General features: G+C 40.4%; 2 protein-coding genes across 3 annotated transcripts; one reads left to right on the forward strand and one right to left on the reverse strand.

The window, feature by feature from the left end:
• Positions 1–600: 600 nt before the first annotated feature.
• Positions 601–5,313, forward strand: LOC4346702 (ankyrin repeat-containing protein At5g02620-like). The gene is made up of 3 exons (XM_066304305.1): positions 601–1,189; positions 1,284–1,816; positions 4,577–5,313. Exons 1-3 carry the CDS (start codon positions 631–633, stop codon positions 4,865–4,867), a joined length of 1,383 nt encoding a protein of 460 aa, XP_066160402.1. The 5' UTR covers positions 601–630; the 3' UTR covers positions 4,868–5,313.
• A 5,137-nt stretch (positions 5,314–10,450) lies between these two features.
• On the reverse strand, positions 10,451–14,846 carry LOC4346703 (glutathione S-transferase T3). Of its 2 annotated transcripts, none has more exons than XM_066304415.1 (4): positions 14,626–14,846; positions 14,443–14,489; positions 11,925–12,539; positions 10,451–11,842 (listed from the first exon to the last, which is right to left on the reverse strand). In XM_066304415.1, exons 3-4 carry the CDS (start codon positions 12,330–12,332, stop codon positions 10,763–10,765), a joined length of 1,488 nt encoding a protein of 495 aa, XP_066160512.1. In that variant the 5' UTR covers positions 12,333–12,539; positions 14,443–14,489; positions 14,626–14,846; the 3' UTR covers positions 10,451–10,762. The 2 variants fall into 2 exon arrangements, with proteins under 2 accessions (XP_066160512.1, XP_066160513.1); XM_066304416.1 differs by having other exon boundaries at positions 14,622–14,846.
• Positions 14,847–19,480: the final 4,634 nt, after the last annotated feature.

Below are 19,480 nucleotides of genomic sequence, written 5' to 3' on the forward strand. Positions count from 1 at the left end.
CCAGCCGCTTAGGCCTGTTCGCCAATTGGCCCATTAGAGGCCCATGTATCCAAATTACACTGTATACCCAATCAAACGTCCCTTTCATAAGGGCAGCCATGTAAATTCCCCTGTAAAGCCTAAACCCTAATGGGGGAACCTGTAATAGGATTATAAATAGCCCCGTAGGGACATGTGAAGTGGGGATCCCAAAGAAAAATCTCAAAATACTACATTTACTTTTTCCAACACTGTTGAGTAACCACGTCCTTCGACGTACGCGGTTGTCGCTTCGACAACAGGGAGATACTAGTCCTTTGTAGGACAAGAAAAAAACTTTCCTAAAAAATAAAAGGAAAATATAAAATCCTTATAGGACACTGAACACACTTTTCTAAAGATAAAAGGTAATGAACAAATTATTCCTAATTAATAGATAATTTGTCATGTCGCATCCTCTTGAACTACTTCTGCATAAGCTTCCTTTAATAGATTAATTTCCTTAACCGAATATAGCAGTAATCCGACTGTTGACGATGTGATAATTCTCTCATGGGCCTACCAAATTTTGTCGTTAACAGGAAAGCATCATATTCATTTATTACTTGCATGCAGATTCCAGACAGCAAAGCAACCGCAGATTCGCCAGTGATGGACAGAGGTCTGCTGAAAGCAGCCACATCGGGTGTGAAGCCGGCTCTGCATGACCCAAGCCTTCTGCTTGGAAGGACAGTGCAGGGGAACACCTGCCTCCACATAGCATCGGCCCATGGCCACGAGGAATTCTGCAAGGATATCTTGATGCTGAACCCGTCCCTCCTCTGCACTGTAAACGCGGATGGCGAGACGCCGTTGCTCGCCACCGTAAAAAGCGGCAATGTCGCTTTAGCTTCTTTTCTTCTCAGTTACTACTGCCGCCGCCATGACGATCTTGATACGAGGGAGGCGATGGTGAGGCAAGACAAGCAAGGATGCAACGCGCTGCACCACACCATCCGCAGGGGACACAGGAAGCTTGCATTCGAGCTGATAGAAAAAGAGCCTGCCTTGACGAAAGCTGTTAACAAACACGATGAATCGCCCATGTTCATCGCGGTGATGAGGAATTTCACCGATGTGTTCGATAAACTGTTGGAGGTTCCTGATTCTGCTCACGGTGGAACCTCCGGATACAATGCTCTGCATGCTGCCTTTAGAAATAACAATACTGGTGAGACCCTCATCGATCTAGCTATATGTATCGATCTAGCTATATGTGCTTGTTAACCATTAATATTATCCATGCCTTCACATTTTTTTCTCAGATATCGCCAAAAAGATTATTGAGACTCGTCCTAAATTGGCAAGAGAAGAGAACAGCGCACGGGTTAATCCAATGCAATTTGGTGTGCTTGAGAACAAGATTGACGTGCTAAAAGTATTGTTGGAACATGATTTCTCTTTAGGATATATAATCAGCACAAGTGGTATCCCTCTTCTTGGTAGTGCCGCATACCAGGGCCATGTTGGTGTTGCTATGGAGATTCTTAAACATTGTCCAGATGCTCCATTTCTAGTTGAAAACGATGGCACCACATGTCTCCACATAGCTGTACAAAAAGGTCACATAAAGTTTGTGGAATTTGTTTTGCAGTCAAAGGAGCTGCGGAAACTCATTAACATGCGAGACAGAAACGGTGAAACTGCCCTTCATTATGCAATCCGGAAGTGCCATCCGAAGATCGTCGCTCTTTTACTGCAATGTAAAGCCCAGGATGTCACAGTGCTCGACAGCAACGGTAACCCCCCAATCTGGGTACCAAATGATGCCGCCGACCATGCTAAGACGCTCAACTGGGTACGTACGCATATGCTCTCCACAACATATATAGCGTCTATATATATGTCATCGATTTCTATTCTAATATATTAAAAAATAGTAAACGATGCTATAATGTTGAAAAATATCTCCTATTTAAGCAATTTGCAAGGTATAATTTTCAGTCGTTAAAGAGAAAAGAGTCCCACTACATTCCTACCTACCAGTACTATAAAGCAATCTTAACCGTTGATCTCATTTGATCGAAAGGTGCAGATCTATTTATACAACCATCCCAGTTAGCAGTACTATAAACATGAATGGGTATTATTGTCTAAGAAAATAGATGCGGAGAGGTATAATCATCATTTAGCAGTGACTAAACCTACTTTTTCTTCGATGTTCGCATGCGGTTGGCCGACCCGTATGCGTGAAAAGGTTTGCCAAAATCGTTATTTTCCCATGCGGGTTAGGCAACCGCTTGCCAAAATAGGATTTTTGCATGCAGGCACCTAAGCCAGCCGTATGCAAAAATATTTTCGCCAAAAAAATATAAATTCAAAAAAAGGCAGAAACCCTAGCCGCACACCGCCTGCCACGCCAGATCCTGCCACCACAGCCGCCCGCCACTGGCCATGCCAGATCCATGCTGCCTAGGCCGCCGTCGTTCCCCGCAGCCGCCGTCGCTCACAGCCGTCGTCGATCCGCGACCTCTGGCCGTCAAGCCTGCAGCCGCCATAGCCATCGCCATCTCCGCCGCCGCTCCCACCGTCACCGGTGCTAGATCCGCCGTCGTGCGTGGGGGGTGGGAGCGGCCGCCATCGCCGATGTTGGCACCGCCGGATCAGCCGCCCTCACCGGCCGCAGTCGCGGGGGTCGTAGCCGCAACAAGGTGTGACAGAACCCCCCCACCCCCACCCCCCCCTCCCCAAGAGCGCCGCTGCCGTCATCATCCACCGTCGCCGCCCACCATCGCCAAGGTCACAGCCGCACCCAAGGGTGGCAGATCCTCCCCCCCCCTCTTCTCGAAGGCGAAACCACCGGATCCGCCACCCTCGCCGTCCACCGTCACCGCCCGCCGTCGCGAAGGCCGTAGCCGCACCTGAGGGCGGTGGATCCGGCCCTCCCGAGGGCGCCGCCCGCTGTCATGGAGGCCGCGCAGCCGCCCGCTGTCGCACCCTCGCCATCACCCGCCGCCACACCTAATGGCCGGCCTCCCCATCGGCGTCGCCGCCTGCTACCGCCCACGCTGATTTGGAGGAGGAGAGGAGTTAGAACACGAGGAGAGGAGAGGAGAGAAATATCAGGAGAGGGAGAGAGGAGAGGGGTGAAAAATTTTGAAGTGGTGAGGAGGGAAAGAGAGAGCATAAGAGAAAAAAAATAGATTTTTGCATGTTACTCCTTAAGAGGACCGTATAAAAAAAAATCTTTTTTTTTTTTTTGCTTACGGTCCCCTTAAAAGATCCGTCTGGAGAAATCGATTTTTGCATAAGCTGGCACTTACGGGCCGTTTGGAACCTACTGGGAGTCTGGTCCAGAAAAACGTTTTCTGTAGTACAACATGTCAGTATATCATGCCGAGCACCACCGTAGAAGACTTAATTAGCTTATGTGCAGGAAGTAGAGAAATAACTGACCAAATATATATAGAAGAATATTATGAGAGAAATTTATTCACAAGTGGAGAAAAATACACTCACTGTTACAGAAATGAGCCTTCGTGACAGGTCATCCATCATAGGTGACTTCTCTCATTGATTAAGGGCCTGTTCACTTTAATGACATTTTCAATCATACCATTTTTTTTACAAAGTTACTTAAAAAAATAGATACGTTTAATTTGTTGCCATAGTCAATACATAAGAAATCCTGCCAAAATTTTACTAATATTATCATCTTGCTAAAATTTTAGCATTGCTAAAAACTTGGTAAAGTTTATTTTGGCTACAACCTAAACATGTCCTGAAAAGTAACCCGTTTGATAAAATTACTTACCAGGGATAAGCTGTAGAAGACTTAATTAGTGATCATACGCTGATATGAGTTCATCTGACGGGAGTTATAACCCGTCACTGACCACAATAATGATAAGTTTTCGATGACGGGTATAGAATCTCTTAAAAACAAGAGATTGTATATTTCGAAAAAAAAAACAGGGGGTTGTGCGCATCGGGGTTTGAGTTGGCCTTTGCTCGTATGGATTTGTTGTGCACCGGATTTGAATGGACAAGTTGCTGCACCGGGACAACAGATTTACAAGTTATTGTCCCTATTTACACACCCCACCCACCATTATGTATGAGCACAATTCCCTTTTCTTAACTAGCAGACATTACTACTCATTAACTATATTGACATTAATTACCAAAATGGTGCGTTATCACTCACCAAATGAGCAGGCAACTGCTGCTAACACGTAGCACACTCTCAAACCACAGGTAGAGCCATCGACTTAGGTCTGTTTAAGGAGCTTAATACTAGAAGCAGCTGGTTGGTTGCTAGTTTCTGAGAATTTGGAAAAAGATATGTTTTCCAGCTTCTGGCTTTAGTTCATTTCTGGATTCTAAAACTAGTTCTGTTATATTCAACATGGTATAGGAATTACATCGATCATCAGTAATTCAAGGACACTTCAAATTGTTTAGTTTTATTTTAAATTTGCAAACATTTGTGGCAGACATAAATTGAAACACAAAGGTCAAGGGAAGTGGGCAAGCACCAAAATTGTGTGTATAGTTCCATGACTATCAATCATATTACTACCATGGCCATACATAACTTTGTAATAAATTAATGCAGAGTGAAGTCTCCATGCGTATGTTGAAAGCTGACCCGGAAGACAAAGGTGAAATCTATAATCTTATAAAAACAATCAAAGATCAAGTAACTGAGAAAGCAAGGAAGGATATAAGGACATTGACTCAAACATACACAAGCAACACTTCTTTAGTAGCAATCCTCCTTGCAACAATCACCTTCGCCGCTGCTTTTACCTTGCCTGGAGGACACAGTAATAATGCTGGAAGTGAGGGGCTTCCTAACATGGGTAGAAAGCTTGCATTTCAGGCATTCTTGATATCTGACACCTAGGCAATGTGCACGTCACTTACTGTTGCCTTCGTATGCATCATAGCAAGGTGGGAGGATCTTCAGTTCTTGCTTTACTACAGATCTTTTACTAAGAAGCTCATGTGGTTTGCATATTTTGCAACCACTACCGCATTCGCAACTGGTTTATATACAGTTTTGGCCCCTCACCTTCCATGGTTGGCCATTGCAATTTGCGTTGTGTCAGTTTTGTTGCCCATTCTCACTAAGCTTATTGGTGAATGGCCAGTCCTGAAGCTCAGGATTCGATTGCTTGGATCTTTCGAGTCCGATCTCATTGATATGGTTTGATCTAACCATCTTGTGTTGTCTAGTACTTTATGGTTGATAGTGTTATGCATTTAATAAATTTTGGATGCCGTGAAAAGCAAAACTTATGTAACGAACTTTACTAAGTCAAGCTTGTACTCATTAACAGTACTGTTAAAAACTGTCAGTGTTGTTTTTCTATCATTTAAGTTTGTTATGATCTGCTGTATGGAACATTTCTTGAAATCTGAGGAAATATTTTGAGTCATTACTACAAGAAAAATACTTTGTAGAGACATTTTTCTAGTACTGTAGAGAAATTTTTCAAATGCTTTTACAATAGTGTAGAGGCATTTTAAAAAATGTCTAATAAGTGTCTTATGGTAACTATAAGATGGTAGAGGCATTTTCTAGAGACATTAAATTATACCACAAACATATGAAACCAGTCCAAAAGAGGACTTTCGGTGTTGTTTTTCTATCATTTAAGTTTGTTGTGCTATGCTGCATGGAACATTTCTTGAAATCCGAGGAAATATTTTGAGTCATTACTACAAGAAAAATGCTTTATAGAGATATTTTTCTAAGTACTGTAGAGACATTTTTCAAATGCCTTTACAATACTGTAGAGGCATTTTAAAAAATGTCTAATAAGTGTTTTATGGTAACTATAAGATGGTATAGGCATTTTCTTGAGACATTAAATTGTACCACAAACATATGAAACTAGTCCAAAAGAGGAGATGCATTTTAAAAAATGTCTAATAAGTGTCTTATGGTAACTATAAGATGGTATAGGCATTTTCTTGAGACATTAAATTGTACCACAAACATATGAAACTAGTCCAAAAGAGGAGAATAAAATAGTCTCATTGCTTCTGTCAAACCTTGAACTCAAGATCTCCTGGACAAATCATTTTTTTTATCCTCAATGCACTAACCAACTCAATTCCATGTCATTAGTTGCATGTTTGTGTCTTTAGTTATTTATATTCAGTCGTTTAGTACACATTGTCATTTTAAAAAGTATCTTTACATAGTTTAAAATGTCACAAGAAAATACCTTTACATATCAGGCGCATTTTACAGTACCGAAAGAATGCCTCTACGAGATAAAATCCAATAAACTGAGCTGAAAATGTCTCTAGAGTAAAAATTTTCTAGGCAATTTATAAAGTGTCTCTACACTATAAAACTTCTGATCTTAGAAGCAATTTAGAAAACGTCTCAACGAAAGTGCCTCTATATGAGGTTTTTATTATAGTAACAATATGTTTTATGATGTATCAAATACCACTAGAAGATGAGGTGCACCAATGGTGCGCCTCTAGTAATGTGAGGAGGAATGAATAGCAATAAAAGTTAGGAAGTGATCATTTCTTGTGTTGAGGAGTCCTGTTCAGCTAAACCTGACCATAAGAATGGTAATGCCCATTGGTTCATTGTTGCAATATAGTTCAATGACATATCTTATTATTCACCATATGTAATGGCTAGACATTAGATACATCTGCTGATTATGAATCTGAAATGTGTGGTAATACAACTTCTGATCCTTAGTGTCAACAGCTCTAACCATAAACAATTTCTGCATCTTTGTTCTTGTTAAAAGATTGCATGATTTCAATCACACAACAATCCTACTATTTATATCAAGTATATATACCTGTCATTTATATCAGTTAGTACATTATGAAGTTGGGATAAAAAATATGTTCTTTGTTCTGTTCCAACTCCTGATCAAACATACAAAATACTAAACTAGATCATCTGGCAGCACATCTAATGATTGTGTCCTCCATCTTAACTAGCTGCAAAGTATGTTAAGATCAGCACTTGATGCCACAAATTTTAAAATATTATAACATTTCAGAAAAAATCATTGAACACTATCATGGAACAAAAATAAAAAAATGACAGCCAGTCGGAGCAAAGGGCTCAAAATTAATCAATTAATCTGTTTGCATGCTGATTGCACAGCCCCACTCACAAGCTTGCTGACCAATTCAGATTGGTGATGGCAAGAGTATACAGTAAATGACAGTTTAAGGGCATGCTCAAAGTGCAGCTATAAGGAACTTGAAAGTACCAACTCAATTATACCAAACAAAACACCATATCCCAATACCACTTGCTTACAGATCTAAAAAAAACCAAAAATCAATAATGTGCTCTTGCAATTTCTGGAAGCCATCATAGAACAACAAAATTCAGGACAGCATGTCCAAGTATCGACTTCATAGCAACTGCTCTGCTTGAATGGATTATGGCAAATGGTGATGAGGTTCTAATCTTCAGATTCTGCAGGTTGAGAAAATGTGATTAAAAATGAATTACATCAGGATGCACTCCTAACTGAATATTTGAAAGAACAAGGTAAAAACAAAACTTTCTTAAGGTAGACAAACTCATCTCTTCATAATACATTCAAGATATATAATGGTGCTAAATACAACAATTATATAGGAGTTAGATCACCTGCACGCATTCTCTCCACGAGACATCCTTTCTTTCTCTAATTGATAGAAATTAGCAAATCCTTAAACTAGGTACATAATCTATTAGGGAAAATAGAAAATCTAGCTAAAGAAGAAGACTCCCTAACGTTTTCCTTGCACAGATGGGTACACAGTATCTGGACACTATTGTGCATATTGGATCAAGATGGAGAGCCCAAAACTGACATGACAACAGGTTTCAGTTACAGTATTGCATTTAGACACTCCACATATGAATACATTATAGTACTCGAACTGATATTCTTTTCCTTTGCCTATTCAATTCATCAATAGCCTGAATTACAGAATCTCCATTTGCACACCAATCCAGCCCATCACGCCATGCTTCATATATTGCTACGAGTAATCAGATCTAATTATTCTTATATGCACAATTTGAAGCTTAACTATATGACAAAACCAATTATTTTGCTTCTAACTGCTCACACCATAAGGTAGCGACAAATCAAAATCAGAACATATTGTCATTATGTTCACTTGTTAGTCTGAACAATCTAAAGAGACTAAATTTGGAGACAGTGTGCTCATGCCATTAGTAGCTGATTAATAGTTGCCAAAACTCCAGGTTATACTCAAGAAAGCTGATTATTGTTTTTATGTCTTCGATAGCAAACTTTATTGTTGTAGTCGATAGCAAAGATCAAATACCATTCAAACAATCATGTGTTTCTCTAATCGATAGCAAATAACATAAACTTCAGACATGTCTTTCTCTATTCTATGGCAGCTAGCTATAGCACATCCTTAAAACCTTAAGCTAGGACGGTAATTAATCGATTAGGGAAATAAATAATCTTGCTAGCCTTCCTAAAGTTTACCCTAACCATCTGCCACATTACCTTAACCAAATGGAGAGTTGGTGATGACTCCGAATCCAAATCAGATGGGTCGGTGACAACACGCACAACAATGACAGGTAGCCGGTGGGGAACTCATTGAGAATCCCGGCGGGGGAAAGGAGAGCGGCTGGCGGGAGTTAGTTAAATTTTACACTAAATTTTTGTATCTCGCGGTACTAAATTTTACAGAACCTCATGGTACCTTCTTAAGGATGGTAAAATTACCCTCTATATATACCTATCTTGAGACACTCAATATATCAGTTCAACGAATTCCATCATTCTCTATTATTTACACTATTTGCATCCCCAATCTGCCATTTTGGCATCTTGTGCTCTCTCTAAAATCAAGTTGGAGTGTTATTTTCCCACTCTTTCAGCTTAAAACGATGTGAATCCAAAAGATTTATCTCAAGAATTACAGCTCTGCAATACTTATATACATGTAGTTGTTGTTTTCGACTTGGGAGACATCAGGAGATCACAGTTTATACAAGAATGGCTAAGGGCTACTTTGGATTGAAGGGACTCCATTGGAAAACTAGAGGAATTCGATCCAAACGAGAAATTCCTAGGAGAGATCAATAAATATTGTGAAATTGGTTCAAAATAATTTTTAAGGATAGTAAAAATTCCTCCACAGTTTGGAGGAATTCTAACATATGGTCTTGCCTTACAAATCCCCTCGAGAACTCCAATGCACTTCTTCTCTATCTTACTCCCTTCTCTCTCTAATAAATCAACATATAAATCTTATTAAATTTCCTGTATTTTTTTTCCGTGAGGCATACAAACAGCATTCTGTACAATTCGTATGGCATTCAACAAGTCATGGCACCTCAATCCTGCATTTTTCTATTCCTTGTTTGAAAATTAAAAAAAAAAATCCTGTGTTCCAAAGGATGCTAGACAATCAAATGAGGCTATGTATGAATGGTCCTCTATGCACCAGAAGTTGACGACTTCATGACTCCATCATTAGGGCCAAAAAACTGTAAGAAGGCAATTTCTCTTGTTATTGAGCAGTACATCTGATTATTTTTTTACGAGAAACAGCAGAAGAGGCTCCTACTACAGTGTATTAAAATAATAGAGGTTTATATGCAAGAGACTGTACAGGAGTAATCTCATTATTGTTCTTTTTCCGGCTGAACAATGCATAATGGATTTCAGCATTCAGAGATTTATCTGCTTGAACAAGTTGTGAAGCGGTATTCTCGTAGGAAATTTGGTTCGCTTAATTCATTATGTACTCGAAGGAAAATGTGTTTTGCTCTTTGTGGGTTGGATAGTGTATAGGAAAAACCTCCCTTCAAAACTTCAAAATGACTCTTTTTAGGGGCTTCAGGCAGAGCTCATCTACTGGACTTCAGATGCTACTGATGGCACTGGATGGGTGTAAATGTTCGTCAAAATTAACACATTAAACCACCTAGCTACTTTGTATTCATTCAAACCAATCCTTCTAACGAAGTGACACCATTTTCTAAAAAAAAAAAAAAAAAAACGAAGTGACACCTACTGACCTACATATATTTCATATACATACCCTAAAATAAATAGCACAATAGTCACAGTTGTAGAACCACAGAATCCAATCCTTCTAACGATGTGACACCTACATATATTTCATATGCATACCCTAAAATAAATAGCACAATAGTCACATAGGTGTAGAACCACAGAATTAATCAAGCCACCATAAAACATTATCTGAAATAAGATAAAAGCTGTCAGACCTATTGCTTTTGTGCAGTCGAGAAGCAATTTTTTTCTGCTGTTGGCATGAGATGCAACGGGAAAAACTGTGTGATAGAGTGTAGAGAAGCATCCATTTGAGGCGATGACTGAACAATTGACGGGTGATTGCATCCCAATATGTTCTAGCAAGTGATAACTCCAACACAGCAATGTAGGGCGTGCGAGTTTTCGGTGGCAGAGAACAATGTAAGACCTGCTTGGGTTAACTTTCAAGTATTTGCAATTTGCCTTCAACCATCACTCCAAGACAAGCCACTAGTTCATTCTTTGCACAGGTCAGTTGCAAATTAGATAAGCCACTAATAGCTAAATACATATTGATCCATCACTTCCACGATTCAATCAGTACTAATCTCTGTTAAATCTTGCTAGAGATGATTAAACCTAACACAGACACAGGTGTTAGTGGAGGCAATCCTTCAGTTAAGTAGAACAAAACGATCTATTACTAGTTGTTGGGATGATATTTGCACAGAAATGCATGCTTAAGATAAATTGTTGCGAGGGCACTAATTGACATCCTTGCTAAATAGTATCCCTCCTATATGCTTCAATGCTTTCTCATACTCTGCCTTCTGAAACTCATCAAACCTTGAAGTGTCTGCCAGCAACAGCTCTGTGTATTTCATGTAAAGTGCTGTTTCTTTCTTTACATTCGCTTCATCCTGCTTTATTCTGGCCAATTCAAGCTGCTCTTTCGAGAGGCGGAGCTGTACCTCTGACATTTTCTCACGATCATTGTTAAGCATGGTCTGAAGATATAATGCATGTTTGATGTCTTCCTGCACCTCACATGAAGAAGATGATGCCTTGCCTTTACGTTTCCGATTGACCTTTCGCGCCTTGAAACCTTGATGAGGCTGTGTTTCTTTTTTAGGTTCATCTTCCCTTGCCACTCTCTCATTGTCTAGCACCTCAAAATCTTGTGGGCCCGATTCTTTTTCAAGCATTTCATCCCTCACTGCCACCCCCTGCTGATGTTCGTTCAATTTTGATGTTCCAGTCATCAATTGGTGCCTCCCAAGCTGAAATTCAATAGGCCACGACGCATCAGCTGTCAATAGTTCTAATTGCTTCTTTTGATTTGAGACAGACGGCTGGACTTCTGTCATATCTTCATGGTTCTTGGGAAGCATGTCCAGAGGATCCACTAAGCATTTTCCTTCTTGCATATCTTCAGAGTCTTCCGAAGATGACACGTAACCACCGGACTCAGATCGCATCACTCTTTTTGCGGAGAAAGAAGAGATGTATTCTTTCCACTTGGGTTGGTCCCAAACAGCGTTCCAGCAATGGCCAAAGGTGAACTTATGCTTCGCTTCTTCGAGATACATCACATGTGCTTCCTTATTATACATCAGCCAAGTTTTGTCCATCTGTTGCATGCCCTCTGACTGGCCACTAGGATATTTTGCCATGACCCGGCACCAACAATCATTGAAATGTGCCACCTTATTGATCATCCTCTGCCAGCGGTTCTTCAAATGCTTCACTTCCCTTCTCCGAGCTCCGGGGGTTGCACTGTTGTATTCTGCTGCAACCTTATCCCAGTACTTGTCAGTCTTGTAGTTAATCAACCAAGTGCTTATCTGTAGTTCCAGCACGGAGATGTTAGGATACCATTTGCAATGTCCAAAAATTAGAAATAGAAAAAGGAAGAGGAATGCTTACCAATCTAATGTCTTCCTCTTCTGTCCATGCTAGTCGCCTAGCAGTCCTCTCAGGTTCAGCATCGTCATCATCTTGTTGTCCTGGACCAGTTACTGAATGTGGGGTGCCTTGATCAGAGGGTGCCTTGGATGGCATAACTGTAGCTGGTACATATGGTGATGGCATAGCTCCATCAGGTGGCGGTAATGAGTATGGAGCATATTGTGGTGGAACAGCATATTGGAAATTTTGCGAGTATGGAGGATAGTGAGGAAACGGCGGGAAAGGGAAATTCATTGCATATGCTGGATGTGAAAGTAAGTGCTGCGGAAATTGTGGATGGCAGAAACTCGTGGAGCTGGGTTTTTCTGGTGGGACATTTTGGCAAGTTTTTTTATCTGAATAACTACTAGGTGGGTGAGGCCCCATTGCAAATGAGTGGAATGGTGTGAAATGTATATAGTGGGTATGTCAAACGAGCAGAAAGCACATGGGTTTGAACTTTGAAGCCAATTCTGAGAACCTATTTGGTTGAAGTTCCCAACAGATAAATAAGAATACACCCAAGAGATATCTTGTTCAGCTCTAATTTCATTTACTGTTCCGTTGGATGCCACTTGGAGGAGAGCAACAACCCTGCAGAAACATATGTTGTAAAAATAAGATTTCAAATCATGTAAACAATCAGATTTACTTCGTCCGTTTCATATTATTACACTTACTAGCAATGCCCACATTCATATATACGTTAATGAATCTAGACATATATGTGTACTAGATTCATTAACATCTATATGAATGTGGACAATGGTAGAAAGTCTTATAACCTGAAACGGAGGTAGTACTACAAATGATAAGAAATTGTAATACAGTACTAATGAAATAGTTCAAATAACTTATTAATTCCTTTGGCGTTGAATTGTATTGAGTTAGGATCTATTTTCTAGAGCTGAAAGGGCAAACTAAAGAATCATTTCCCATTTCCACAAGGGCCATGGAGAGTGACCAAAATGCTGCTCCCATCGAGAAGTCAAGAATCAGTCGAGGCAAGCATAAAACTGCCCACTGAGTTGGCAAAAAACTATCTGCCTACTGTTGATTAAAACCTGTGATGCACCCCTCCCCTCTGCCAACTCACACCCCGTTTTTTTTGGAAAAAAGAATGATCTCAGCAATTTTTTTTGTTACACTAGCAAAACATGCGAACTTGAACAGTAAGGTCAAAATGAATTTAGTCTGATTCCAGTGGTGGAAAACAAATGTGATGCACTTGGAACAAATGCATATGGGTCTTAAGTAACTCCAGACAACAGATTCAGGGAAAAGATTTGTCAGATAAAAAGTAGACCAAAAGGTACAATTATATGGAACAGAATCTGCTATTTCTTCTTTTCAAAAGCTAACTGTGACATTTTATTGAAAGGAATCAGCGTTAAATATAAATATAGAACTTGATGCAAGATCAATTACACCGGAAACGTCACTCTCAAACCAAAGTAGACGCTGTTGGAGTCTTGATACTGGTTTTCAGTTCTTTTCACAGTAAGGCTTCTGGAAAAAAAAAGGCTATGCCATTTGTAACAAGAAGTTCTTGCACAATTTCTACATGACATTCTCGTTAATCATAGAAGAACATAAACCTGTTCTTTACAATGATAAGATCTAGCTCACTTGTGCAAATTTAATGTCAAAATATTAAGGAAAACTAATTACCTCATCTTTCATAAAGGACATGCTAAACAGAACATGAACTAGAAATAATCACCTCCTAAATTATTTTTCCCAGTTCAAGTGTGGCATATATTGTGGTAGGACCAGAGTAAGAGACTGGATAGAAACATCAGTTCTAAAAACAAGACAAATCAAGGGAGAAGAGGAAGGTCAAGTTATTTTAGAAAGTAGCAATCCATCTCCACAACTCAATTAACTAAACATGAAAACTAATAAGATGTGATACAAGAAGAAAAAGCACTGGCTGTTCAACAAAGCAGGAGGTGCATGATGCTATCACTCAACTCAATATTGACTATTTATCGGTTTTATGCCAAACATAACAATTAATTAGCCACACAACATCCAAAACTTTAGTGCGACCTGTTTGAAGGAGCTTCCTAATAGTCTGTCCTACAGGCCACAATGTCATATAAACAAATGTCGTATAAAAGAAAACAGTTACCATAAAAACATGACATGGATGGTTCAGTCACTCAAAAAAAAACAGAGGAATCAAAGGTCCATTATTCACTCTCTGACGGTCTTACAAAGTAATATTCTCCCAAACAAAACCTGAGATGTACATAGACCACAATGAGAATAACCTGCAGATTGGGGGAAAATACATGCATGTCATCTGCCAAGTTGGGAATATAAATGGACATATAGATTGGTTAATTGCACAATTTAACCACATTATTTTGCCTACTGGGACAAATATGTATCAAACAGCAGCAAGAAAAAACACCTACATTATCATAACAAAAATCGACACGCATAATCTGCAAAAGCGTGCAATCCGATTTGGGGAAAAAAAAACAAATACCTAATCCAGCAGAATTCTTGTGTTCTGGCCTCCTGTTGCGATCCCTCCTAAAGAAAACAAAAACAAAAACTCAATAAGATCGCAACACTGCGAGCAAGAGATTTACACGGCAACGGGAGGAGAGATCTCTTTGAGATAAAAATTAAGATTGGGAAGTAAAGATGCCGTTTCCGGAATACCAACCGACGTCGCGCGGCGGCGGAGGTGCCGGAGAAACGAAGGGCCGCCGGTGCTCGGGCGGGCGGGCGGGCGGGCGGGCGCTGCGTCGGAGAGCGGAGGCTACGCGCGGACGGCCAGGAGGACAGGGGAGTTCTCCGGTGCCGAGGTACCACGCATGCAGCCGGCGGCGGCGGCGAGGGTTTTGGCTGACGGCGGAATCCGGGTGTGGGGTTCAGGCGGAATGTGGCACTCCAAAGTCAAAAGGGCCAAATTTAACTAATTCTCCAAGGTTAGGTTTGGCTATTATTTACAACTCCCATACAAGATATTATTTACTCCCTCCGTAAAAAAAACAATAAAAAAAATAAAAAACCAACCTAACAAAGATGAGAAATTACATAGTACAATAAATCCATATCTAGATTCGTTGTACTGTAACGTCGGGAAAAATGTTTTTTCTAGTAGTGACTCTTCTCTGTGGTTTACTTATATGCAACTTGTTCTTCATTTAGTTGATGTATATTGCTGGCTTAATGTACGATGCACTTGATCAAATGGTGCAAACCTATATAATGCATTTTCTTCTGACAATATAAATTGGTTGTACCACCCACAACAGGGCAGTAATGAGATGTAGCTTAATAGCCGAAGATGTGGCAGAGGTCCTTGACAACAATGATGAGCACGGCGTTGCTTAACCACAAAGATGATGGGAAACAGATCCTCCGACTTTGTGCAGCCTGCAGTTGTGCGACTGACATGTGGGCCCCATGTCAGTGGCACAATTGTAAACTGCACAACATCAGGGGAGTCTCATCTAGGACGATGAGTAGTAGGATGCACGCTTTGCGGTGCTCGAGTCTAGTGCTGTGGTGTGGTGTGGGAGATCAATCTTATATATCTTCTGAGATAAGAGGGTTTGTAGTACAAGTGGAAGTTGCCCTTGCCAAATTTACACATGAACATCCTCTCGCGATCAACTTGCACCGAAATGCCTATTTCTGATGTAGGCATGTAAACTTGGTGGACTGAATGATCCTGATGCCTCACAATCCTATACCCGCCTCCGGTATAAACAAATGAAAAGCAATATTCCCCTTCAAAGGGTTTTATCAAGGACAAGCAAATTTGCTTTACTCGAGGAGTATGTAGGTCGCCCACCCAGTTGTGCATGCTTTCTGTGAATCTCGAAGCGAGCTTACAAGATCTCTGTGCTTGGAGAGATAGCTGTTTGTTACTCTATTTCTTGGTTTACTTATATCCAGTCTTGAAATGTTTCAAGTGAATGGGACAGATCACCATCCGCCATCCGATCGATGATTTGTGGTGCAGATTGCGCAGGAGTTCTTGCCTTGTGAGTTAGCAGTTTTGGGCCTGGAGATCCTTCTTGGTCCCTCAAATCCTAGTAATTTTCTTGCTTCCATTGATGCTTTCCCGTTTGCTCATGCACCCGATTTGTGTGGTATCGGTGTGAAACGTTTGCATATGCTCATTCGCTTGGTAATACCAATATGCCATGAAGTTTCTACTGCTGAATTTATACACATGAATGGAATCTGTTGAGCAGCTTGCACCCAAATGCCCATTTATAACGTTGGCGTGTAAATATGGTGAGCGGAACTCTCCCGGTACCTCACAATCCTACAATTGTTTACAGGATCAACAAACAAAAAAAACCACCGTACGGTAGAACACCCACCCAATTGTGCATGTTCTTTTAACCATCACAGCAAGCTTACATGATCTGTGGATGCAGAACTGTTTGTTGCATGGTTTACTTATACCCAGTCTTGAAATGTTGCAAGTGATTGGGAGAGATCATCGTACGCCGTCCGATCAACGATGTGCCACGCAGATTGTGCAGGAGTTATCCCTGCCATATTGCAAATTAGTGGCCGTCGCTCAAGTAAATCTGGGCCGCAACTTCTGGACCTGAAAGTCCTCATGGCCCAAAGGGCGTCTGCTCATACACACACAGGCCTGCATGTCTCTCCTCCTCAGTAACAAATGAAAAAACATTGTTAATTCATATTTAATGGGATTTTGCTTGGAAACCTAGCTCAAACATTTATTTAACTGATGGTGAGTATGGTACTATGGTAGAATCTCGCATGCAAATTTGTAACATGTCAGCTCACTTAAATTCTGAGAAAGCAGGCAGGTCGGACTATATTCAAATTTAGTATGAAAATTCCTAGTTTGTGTCAGTGCCATGCATCTGTAGAAATTAAGGTAGAGGAGAGCTCAGTGATCTCTATAGATGATTGACAATTTGAGTCAATGGACTGAACATCGAGCGGATCTAGTTTGCAAGGGAAATTTTCAATGAATCCAACATTCCTTGGATATTAATTTCCTGGATGTTTGCGACATTGGAGCCTTCCATGGCAATGTAAATAGCTACATATCCTTCTCCTAAGTACATTAAGAAAAATGACTCCCCAAATACTAAAATTCTATTATATATATATATTTAAATAATACTATATTCCATATTGTTCTATCAACAGTTGTCGAATAACTATATGAAGTAGAATATTTTCACCTAGCATACCCAAGCATTTCTAGATCAATTGATGGTCTATAGGTACACGACGTCAGTCTGCTGGCACTCTTTTTTCTTTACGCCATAGCCAACGCGAAGACGTGGCATGTACCTCTAGCCTCCCACGTTGGACGCGAGGTCAAAAAGCGCGCGAACCTCCTACATACGCCACGCCCCCTGTGCGAGGCGCCGATCTAAGGCTAGGGTTCGAGCCGTGGCTCACGTTGTGCAGCTTGAGGCCTCTCGGTTGTGCAGCTTTTCATTGAACAGGACACACCTGTGGGTATTGTCTTCATTGGAGAAATAAGGTCCCTTGTGTAGCCTTAGCCCACTTAGCAAACGGGGCTACGGCCTGCGTTGGCCATGGCTTGATGTGCCTACAATCCGGAGTGCCTTAACACTGCTCTCACATGATGCTTCAACCATATATTTAATCAAGAAAAATGTTGAGGAAGCCTTTGTACCAATTACTCCTGATACTACACAGTCTAATATGCATTAGACATGTATAAACGATATATAGCAAACATCTCTATGCTGGAACAAGGGACATCTGCTCTGTTTATGGTACAGTGGGATAGATCACTACCTCACGTGAGTTTGAGCCTTGAGCGTATTCACCTTTGCCGCTCTTATATAAGCATAGACACACATTGTATATTCATGATAATTACCTTAGATATTTTTTCCTTTTAACAAACTAGCTTGCTAATACATAAAAAATGCACCCGATTGATTGAATTAATAATAACAAATGGAAGAGTTTTTTTTTTACATCCTCGATGTGGTGTGGGCAGGTATTACGCTTTCCAACATTATTTGGTATATACTCCCTCTGTTTCTGGTTACAAGACGTTTTAACTTTGGTCAAAGTCAAATTGCTTAAAGTTTGACTAAGTTTATAGACAAATACAGTGATATTTATCTACTAAATTGGTTTCATCAAATCAATAATTGAATATATTTTCATAATAAATTTGTCATAGGTTGAAAATGTTACTACTTTTTTCTACAAAATCGGTCAAACTTTAAACAGCTTGACTTTGACGAAAGTTAAAACGTCTTATAATCTGAAACGGAGAGAGTATATGAATATTTGAGATTTTGAACTAGGATGGCACCACAATTTAAACATGTGTGGTATTGTAGTACTACCTTCTCAAGGATCATTAAAACCTGAAGGCAGACTTCAAAAGGTTCTGAGAGTTGGTGTCTCAGTTAATGTGTTAATTGTGTATGGGACATTCATCCATCAATTCTCATTCTTGCAGTTGCAGTTGCCTGATCCATAACTGGCTTATTAATTCAACCACAAGACATTGGAACTATCAAACATGACAGAAATAGCAAATGGCAGATAAAAAGTCTTTGAATCCAGCAGAACAAACTTGTGTCATGTATTTGGTTTCTATCAGTGTATCATGCTTCTCTAGAAACATATAGGAGCATGGTGATCTGTAGTTGATTGGCATTTCGAGCCACTGGACTGAACACCAGAGTCTCTGATTTGCATGGAAAGACTAATAATATATGAATTCAACGTTCCCTGGATGTTAATCTCTAGCAGAATATTGTTTGAACTGTTTTGGAGGAGCACAACTCAATCAAATTTCATACGAATGCCTTCGTATACAGTTCCAGTTCAACAAACATGCACTTATGCAACAGAGTCTTGCTGTTCATGTTCCACGTTCTCCCTACGCTCTTCTGCTGTTCCTCGCTGTGACAAGAAAGAGGACGGCCATTCGATTGGAGGGCTGATCAGAGGACCATCCATCACCGGATGCAAACAAGGCGAAGTTCACTGCCACTGCGATGCAAAGCAGAAGAAGAGGCCACAATCGCTAGGCTATAGAGGAAATCTATTCAGTTTGCATAATAGGTGAGTATACTTCCACACTCAGCCCATCCTCAGAACATGGTGAACCTCGCAAGCTTCAGCCGTGTGCTGTTCGCATGCTGCACATCTCGGGTGCAGTATCTCCTATTGATGTATCCTGATAGTGGCTCCTGATGCTTCATATGCCTATGCTCATGCAGCTGATATTTGAGAGATTGAATGGCATATGCACTGTTTAGGTTTTTATGGGAGTTTTTGGTTTGTGCAAGTGGAGGGGGTCACTTGATAGAACTTTGTGACCTATGAGACTGAGGCTCTCTCTTACATATATGGGCAGTTCTTCTTGATTGAACGAATGTATAGTTGGTACAAACTAGTTAGTTTATTTGCTTCATATTAAAATATAGAGCAGCAAGAGAATGGACTTGTGGCTTCGCATTATTGTTGATAACACATTATTATTTACATCCTGATTAAATGGACTGTTCTTGGCA

This window comes from Oryza sativa, chromosome 9 (genome assembly GCF_034140825.1).
Source record: "Oryza sativa Japonica Group chromosome 9, ASM3414082v1".
NCBI lineage: Eukaryota > Viridiplantae > Streptophyta > Magnoliopsida > Poales > Poaceae > Oryza > Oryza sativa.

Coding starts and splice junctions, on each gene's coding strand:
- LOC4346702 (XM_066304305.1), top strand. CDS start 631: ATGGACAGAGGTCTGCTGAAAGCAGCCACATCGGGTGTGAAGCCGGCT. Junction 1,190..1,283: donor CTTTAGAAATAACAATACTG/GTGAGACCCTCA, acceptor TTTTTTTCTCAG/ATATCGCCAAAAAGATTATT. Junction 1,817..4,576: donor ATGCTAAGACGCTCAACTGG/GTACGTACGCAT, acceptor AAATTAATGCAG/AGTGAAGTCTCCATGCGTAT.
- LOC4346703 (XM_066304415.1), bottom strand. CDS start 12,332: ATGGGGCCTCACCCACCTAGTAGTTATTCAGATAAAAAAACTTGCCAA. Junction 11,843..11,924: donor AAGAGGAAGACATTAGATTG/GTAAGCATTCCT, acceptor CTGGAACTACAG/ATAAGCACTTGGTTGATTAA.